The sequence below is a fragment of the Benincasa hispida genome, chromosome 11, assembly GCF_027475165.1.
Source record: "Benincasa hispida cultivar pf3 chromosome 11, pf3_genome.v1.1, whole genome shotgun sequence".
Classification (NCBI taxonomy): domain Eukaryota; kingdom Viridiplantae; phylum Streptophyta; class Magnoliopsida; order Cucurbitales; family Cucurbitaceae; genus Benincasa; species Benincasa hispida.
The window spans coordinates 7,027,821-7,036,328 of record NC_143488.1 but is presented as its reverse complement, the minus strand read 5'-3'; the positions used below and the strand labels follow the sequence as shown (position 1 = coordinate 7,036,328).

The 8,508-nt window shown below is 32.5% G+C and overlaps 1 protein-coding gene across 1 annotated transcript; it reads right to left on the bottom strand.

Moving 5' to 3' along the window:
- Positions 1-3,973: 3,973 nt before the first annotated feature.
- Positions 3,974-7,430, bottom strand: LOC120069234 (uncharacterized). Its single transcript, XM_039020943.2, has 7 exons — positions 7,196-7,430; positions 6,266-6,674; positions 5,982-6,151; positions 5,819-5,899; positions 5,293-5,368; positions 5,115-5,204; positions 3,974-4,432 (listed from the first exon to the last, which is right to left on the bottom strand). The coding sequence occupies exons 2-7, from the start codon at positions 6,645-6,647 to the stop codon at positions 4,257-4,259; spliced, it is 975 nt and encodes a 324-aa protein (XP_038876871.2). The 5' UTR covers positions 6,648-6,674; positions 7,196-7,430; the 3' UTR covers positions 3,974-4,256.
- Between the last annotated feature and the right edge of the window lie 1,078 nt (positions 7,431-8,508).

Below are 8,508 nucleotides of genomic sequence, written 5' to 3'. Positions count from 1 at the left end.
AATAGATCTTTAAACTTAAATTTTGTAATTAATAGGTTCGTAATCTATTCAAAATTTTGTAAGATTAACAAAACTATTAACATAAAAATTATATTTATATTTAGTAAGACATTAAACTTTCAATTTAGTGTCAAAGAGATTTGTGAATGTTAAAAACTGTCAAATAGGTCTTTTAAACACAAAATTGAAAGTTAAAAAACTTACTAAATACAAAATTAAAAATTTAATGACTTATTAGATGCTCTTTAAAATTCAAAGATCTACCACAAAATTTTTTAAATTTGGAACCTATTTGAGACAAACTTGAAAATTCAATAACCAAACATATAATTTAAATATTTATAAAATAAAATTAAGAAATTGAAAAGATAGTTACTTTTGACTGAAATTTAGTTACATAGAACAAAAAATGAATAGGAAAAGAGATGGAAAAAGAGGCCAAAGAGATTTTAATGAAGAGTGAATGAGTGAGTAAGAAGACTTTTCATAAATGCTTGAGTTTTGTGTGGAAGATTGTATTTTGTGGGCAATACTACTTTTAAATACTTTGATAGCAACCCACCAACCCTATTTATTTCTCACACATATATGTTTCTATCTCTCTCTCCTCCATACACACATATTTAGATCTTGCTCTTAAAAAATAATAATAATAAATGAGAAAAATATCTTCTTTGGTCCTTAGGTTCTGGGTTTAGTTTCCATTTGGTTTCTGTATTTCAAAATATTACACATTTAGTCCTTAAATTTTGAGAGTGATTTCAATTTAGTTCTTAGGTTTCAAAATGTTACCATATTATTATCCTTGAGATTTGAGTTTCGTTTCAATCTGGTTCCTAAGTTTCATGATTCACACTTTTAACCTCAAATTTTCATTGAATACTCGTTTTCTATTATTGGTGTTAATGGTTGTTAATTAATTTAAAATAATTATTAAGTGAAATTTTAAATTTAATTTTGATAGTGATGAAAAATAGTGAAATTTAATTAATTATTTAACTAATAAACATTAATACTAAAGATGAAAAAGTGAGTATTTAGTGAAAAAAGGGTCAAAAATATAAATCTTGAGACCTAGACCAATTGAAACAAAACTCAATCTCAAGAGTAAAATTGTAACTTTTTAAAACCTATGGACTAAGTTGAAACCAAACTCTAAACTTAAGAACTAGATGTGTAAGATTATGAAATCTAAAGATCAAACAGAAACTAGACTAAAAAAACCTAAGAACCAAAAATGCATTTTTCCCTTAAAAAAATTGTTATTTAACGTGTCGTCCCTTGATAATTGTTTAATATAAGTTTAAATATATCTGTCACTAATTACTGTTTTTAAATTCTCACTCATACATCTAATTTTTATCGTCCCTTGAACACTATTTCTAACAATGTAGAATCATTGGTTTTATCGACTCTCCATATTTTTTTCTTAAAGAGAGTCTCCATCTTCATTGAAGGTTCGATGGAGAGAATAGGGGACATCCTTCCCTTACTTTTAATGAATGTCTCATTTAGAAATCTACAACCTTCTAGATAGACAAATCAAGAGGAAGCATGAGATAAGACTTGTCTCCTTTTCCCACTTAGATCTCTATACTCAAATTGAGGGAGTCAACTCAAACGTTTAATTTGAAGAGGTTGGATAAATTTAATCCCTATATATCTCGAACTTCTTTCACTTATGAACTTAAATAGCAACTGATTCAACGTATATTCTATTATTTAAAATGAGAAGCAAACTACATGACCAAGAGGTAACAATGAGCAAATTAAGGCATAAATAAATTATCATGTTCAACTACAAAATTGTGAAGAAATTGACCCGAGAAGTTATAAAATAGGTGAAACAATCACGCTTTCTCCTCACTAGTTAAAATCAATACTCTAGACATGAATCACCAACCAAAATGAATCGTATCATGTGCCAATCAATGACTAACACGTGTATCCGTATCTGGATATAATTTTGAGTAAAAAATCATTCACAATAAATCTTTTGAATCACATTACAGACATTCAAACTTGAAGGACAATCTCGTCGAGAGAGGGAAATAGGAGTGAGGATGGAGAGGGCATGTGATGATAATAAATGAGACAATAGGGTTGTGAAGAAGAGTGAGATTTAGGGTTCATATGGTATTACCACTGACCAACGCCATCTAATATTTGTCTTTCTTTCTTTATTAACAAATCACGTGTACTTGTGTCTCTATTCTCCACCATTTTCCTTTCCCTTTCTCTTCTCTTTATTTCCCTTTCAACTAACCAATTTTCACTACATTCCCAACCTCCAATTTAATGCGAATCCCAAACTCGTTTCCTTCCCTTCCACTTCTTAACGGGAAGTTTTAAATAAGTAGAGTTATTTAATATGAAATGATTAAGCTATTTGTATTTGGGATATTGAATTCTTTGGTTTAGAGTTGGTGAAGATTGGAGTTTTGCTAATAATTATTTATAAATATTTGTATTAATTAGTAATAATGAGGAGAAAATTAACCTAAAAGAGTAGATAATAACACATTTGTACATTAAGAAATTAAAAAATAATGCAAAAAATGGAGAGGAAGGAGACAGGGAGTTAAAGGCGAGCTGAGGAGAGGAAAATGGAATCCACAATAAGAAGGATTACATAGCCAAACAAGAATTTGAGTGCCGACCCCCTTCTCCTAAATAACCTCTAAACAGATTCAAGATGGAATATAGGAAGAAACCAACTTAAAAATGAACATCTATTATGAACATCAGATTTATTTTCGACAGTCATGTAATTTAATTGTAGCTCATAAGGAGCAATTCTAAGTTTCTAACGTCTGAGTTCGGTAATAATACATAATTATGTTCAATACTAAGAAAAATCCTAAGAGTAAAGAAGTACGAATATGAAAGGTTTAAAACAATTGATAACTTCCTTCTAAAATAAATAAATAAAACCAATGCAACCAAGATGTAATCTCAAATGTGTCTTGCTTGGAATAGCGTACAAAATGTCAAAAGTAAATTCAACTCCATAATAATTGAGAAAAATATATCAATCTAATTTCTATTTATTCCTGTCACAAAAATTTAGATTTAATTCCTAAATTTCGAAATATTATAATTTTATCCTTACGATTTAAATTTTATTTTGATTTGGCCTCTAAAATTTTGAACCTCAATTTTTCCTCATCAATTTCTATTAATTAATTAAAAATAATTATGGATAAAATTTTATACGATAAAAAAAATAGTAAAACTTAATCAATTATAATTTTTTTTTAATGATTTTTCATTTACACTAAAGATGAAAAACAAATATTTAATGAATAATCAAAATTAAAAGTATAAATCTTCTAGGATAAAATTATAACATTTTCAAATAACCAAACTTAAGAACTAAGTGTATAACATTTTAAAACATATTTACTAAATAAAAAACTAAACTCAAAATCTAGGGACTAAAAATATATTTTTCCCACAATAACTCCTCCCTGCTTAAAATAAAATTTATTAGACACAATTATCTAATAATTCCATCGATATTTGTAATAAAATGCAATACCCCTTCATTTATGCCAATATATTTCAATTTTGGCTTATATAATTTCTTTTTAGAAATTTCCACCGACGTCTTAATTTCATCTCTGACACCTTGTTCTCCATACCTAAAAGGCTAATATGAATATAATCAGTACACTAGTATGAAACCATCAACTTACGGTAGTTTCAGTTGTTGAACTTTTCTACACCAATAAGTTGAAACAAAGACGACAAGAACTCGAGCAATGAAACTAGGAGCTTCCAAGGACGTTCAATAAAAAAAAACCTTGAACTCACTCGCTACTGAAACTCCAAATCCATCCGCCGTACATTAGAGAGTAGATTTCTTCTCTACTTACAAACTTTGACTACTACCAAAACCTAGAGCATGCCCCGTATAAGATTTCGAATTTAGTTGTATTGTGAAACACCAGCCCTAAATATAGACAGTCTCTTAATTCAATCTTTTCTCTAAAATGGCATTTTTTCTAATAAAACCACTCAGTTTCATCGAATCACATATTCATATCAGGAGAACCGGTGATCATGGTTAAAAGATGTGATGAAACACTCACCAAACAGAAACCATATAGTTCCCACTGTATATGCAAGGGACAGTAAGTAATTATGAACTCCACACAGATAAGAACATCCACCTGAAATGGAAGAATGGATTTGCAAAACAGGCAACAAGGAGCTACTTCCAAATCCAGTCTTATACTTCTAATTTTGTGAGTTTAGGCACTCCTGTACCTTGCATCTCTCCTACTCCTGTTCACATGCTGTGCGCGAGACGAATCCGGTGTGTTGCAGCCTTCCACGGTCATCCTTCCAGTCACTTGAGGATGCTGATCAGTCGAGGGAAGTGCCAACCCACCTCTGCTCGTTTGACCATTTTGGCCAATGCCACCAGCTGCAAACGAGGAATGAAATTAGCATATATGTCTGCTAGTACTCATCATAAAATTGTAGTAGTAGCTATTTGGTTCCCACAGTAAGAGTTTTGCACATTAATTTCCTTGTACTGTTCACATTTCGCTACTAAAAGCTACTTGGGAAGACGAAGAGATTTCTATTCTTATATTTTTCACTTATTCTCCTAAACAAACATACATATAGGTTGCAAAAGGCGGTGAGACATTTTCTTGCGCAGCTTAGGATTAATAAAATTGGGGAGGATTTTAGTTAGCCACAGAATGCGAGCTCTCATTTCATTATTCAGGACGGGCTTGTGACTAAACAGATACGTTTAAGGGAAAATGTATGGAAGAATAGGACTTGAGCAAATTACCCAAGTGGAAGGCAGAAGAGAATAAAATTTACATAACTCGTATACGAATGAATAAATCTTCCAGAATGGTAATTATGAAAACCGAGTTCCCCCCAAAGATAGAATGAAATCAGAAATGGGAGCTTTCAAGGAAAGTCAATAGAGAAAGTCATTTCTTTTATAAAACACAAATCACCATAACAAGCCTAAGTACACAAGTTTTCTGGGATAAATATAATAGTGGGAAAGGGATTGCGGGAGTAGGCAAACAACAGAATCAAACCATTACGGAAGTAAGACTTAATCAAAGTAAAATAAAAGTTACCAATATTATCAAAGCCGTTTGAACTCCCAGGCCACCCAGGCAAGCTTCTTGAGTTCCTTGCCCAAGCATTTTCAAAACTTTCTAGCTCATCTGTAGATTTACAACAAAAGGCCTCCCATCGTAAGCATCCACAATTTACACAAAGACGACAAACAATTGGGCACAAATAGTAACATACCTCCATCAAGATTATGCAAAGTTTGCCTGGTATCCACCTTACCATCAGGATTCAGTTTCCTCATAACTGAATGACCCTAAAAGAAACACACTCACAAATTGTAACAAACAAATATTTAAAACAAAAAAAAAAAAAGAGAAAATTCAAAAACCTCTCTAAAGTACAATAATAGTTGCAATTATACCCTTAAACTTTTAATTTTAAAAATTCAGCCCTCAAACTTACGTAAGTGTTAAAGTTGGGTCAAATTGGACTTCCAAACTTACATAATTGTATAAATTGTAAATTTGTATAAGTTTTAGGGTTCAATTTTATTGTAGGTCCTATTTCTACGATTATTGTAAGCTTGAGGATCCAATTTTACCCATGTACAAGTTAAGGGGCCCACTTTTTATAATTGAAAGTTTGAGGGTGGTAATTGTACTTCAGAGGTGGTTTTTGCAATTTGCCCAAAAAAATATTTAACAGATACAAGTGCAGAAGAGAAGGGCATTAATCCGAAGGGGTCAAATCTCAACGTTGATACCTTATTATGAATTCCCCTTGAAACTCTATGAGTTGCTTGTCTGGTTGCCGTATCAGCCTCCTTGCTTTCTTCAAAGACGATCTGTTTACAATAAAATGGAAAAATGAGGAAAGAGGTCTTCCAGGAAGAACCAACTCATTACTGGCATTTCAGTTTCACTTACACCATCACTCCCTGCCCTCCTTGTTCTTGATGATGTATAATATGTCCCATTCGAGCTTCCATAAGTTACAGAGGAGCTCTGAAATGTGAAGCTACTAGTTTGAGGCTGCATATGCCTGTGATTTGGTCCACTACGATGATCCATGAGCTGCAAATGTTTGTTCCCATTCTCTGTTACAAGAAAGTAAACAATTCGGTACTACAATACAGATTACAACGGAAATGCACGAAAGAAAGCAAAGAAAGAATTAAAAACACAACAATCCAGACAAGTCTCACCCTCACCTTCATCATCAGGGTCTTCAATAAGAGGCTTTTTGGATGAACTCTTTGTCTTTGGATTTTTACTCTCTTTTGCTGCTTGTTTTTCATCATCTGAATTTATTTCCTCAATAATTGGGCCCCTCGGTCTTTTCGGCTCAGGGGCCTGATGATCAAGGAATCCAGATGGTTGCATGTTAGCAGCAAAAGGAATTCCAGGACCACCAAAGAAGCTCGGCTCAAACATACTTCCAAATGGATTTCTGAAGAAAGGATCATCAAATGGATCCCTTCCACCAAAGAAACCAGAAATTAAGCTTCTTTGACCCGGAAAGCCTCCAAACCCAGCAAAAGGATCACCAAAATCAAAAAACTCATCCCTGCCTCCTCTGCTTCTTCTATGCATCGTTATAGTCCACAAAAACAAAATATCCTGGAAGCAAGACAACGCACGGTAATTAAAAACTCAAACCAAGCCCAACAAAGAAAGATTCAGCATGATCCACTTGATATAAAGACAAAGCTCAAACTAAATATTAAATAACCAAGTAACTCAAACACAAGGAGAACTCCTCCAAAATTCTCATGAAACGAACATCGACAGAGGAAAAGAAATATAAAATTCACCAAAGAGAATATAATAATCGACATTTACGCAACAATAACCATGACCAAAATAAAAATAATAATAATAAACACCGCAACATAAAATCCATCATTTCCATTACGTACAACCAAACTAGCAGCAATATTATCAGAAACCGAAATTCAGCATCAAAAACCAAAATCCCCCAACGGCGGCATACCACAGCGATACGAAAAGAAACTACTCAAAACAACAAAAATAACAAAGGCGAGAAAGAACTATAGACGACGAGATAACCAGCATCGAAGTTCTTCAAACGCGTCAAACCCTAGATTGTCCGATCCTGTTAATTGAGAGAGAAACGGTACCTTCAGCGAACAAGATACGGTGAAGAAATTGGGAAGAATTCAACAAAATTACTCCGGTAAACTGAAAAAATCATGCACGATCGCTTCAAAGAGATTTACGATAGTACGGATTTCGAGAGGTGAAAAAATTGGCTCTACGGAGATCCACCGACTGGAAAATTGAAGGCCGAAGGAAATGATAGGCGAGGGACGTTTGTCCTTGAAATAGATGGTTCCAGATATGAATATGGTGGACACATGTCGAGTACTGATTGGTTAGCGTAATGAAATAAGAATAATGTGTTTGTTTGTTTGGGTCGATGTAGAGTGGAAAATGGATCAGATGAAAGCCCAAAACGGAGCAGTAATTACAAATTGGGCTCAGCCCAGGTATTGTAAATGACTAAAAAGCCCAATGATTTTCAGTTAACCCACCAAATGGAAATCGAAAATAAACCCTTTTTACATGCTTCTTCTTTCCAATTTTCTCACATAGGTAGCCATAGCTAATGGAATTTTATCAATTGGAATTAACCTTGAAATATTAACGCTTAATGTTATCGGTGCCAATCAATGATAGACTTTTATAACTGGTTATCGACTTTGAAAGAAAATCAGAAAGCTATCAGTGATTATCACATAAAATCTATTAATGACTATCATTGATAGACTTATATTAGTGGTTATCAACTTTAATTAGCTATCATTGGTTATCAGCTAAATTGTTGAGGTTCAAACAACACTCTCCACCTATGCATCATCTTGTAGTGATTTCTTTGTTTATGATGATGATTAATTATGAATATTTGATTATTAGTGGCTATCAACTTTAAAAGGAAAATGTCAACTTTCAAAGATTAACAATTAAAGCTATAAGTTATAGAAGTCTATCAATGAGAAGTCTATAAGTGACTATCACTAATATTTACCTAAGTCATATCACCAATATCGTAATATCATCAATATCGTTGATATCCACCCAAGTTATATCAATGATATCAATGATATATGGATATTATCTAAGTTTTATATGGATATTACCTAAGTTCTATCATCGATATCATTGGTATCACTCATATCGGGATTATAGCTTCTATCATTAATAGCATGTTATCAATAATAACTTTTGTACATTTAAATAACATGTTATTAGTGATTTCACTAATATCATGCATCAATGATAGCTTCTATCACTAATATCATCCTATCATTGATAGCTTTTTGGACATCTCGCTAACGCTTTAGTTCGAGATTCAACTTTATTAATTAAATTCATTAAGTTGGCTATCAATGATAAACTTTTATAAGTGGTCATTCATCTTGAAAGAAAACCA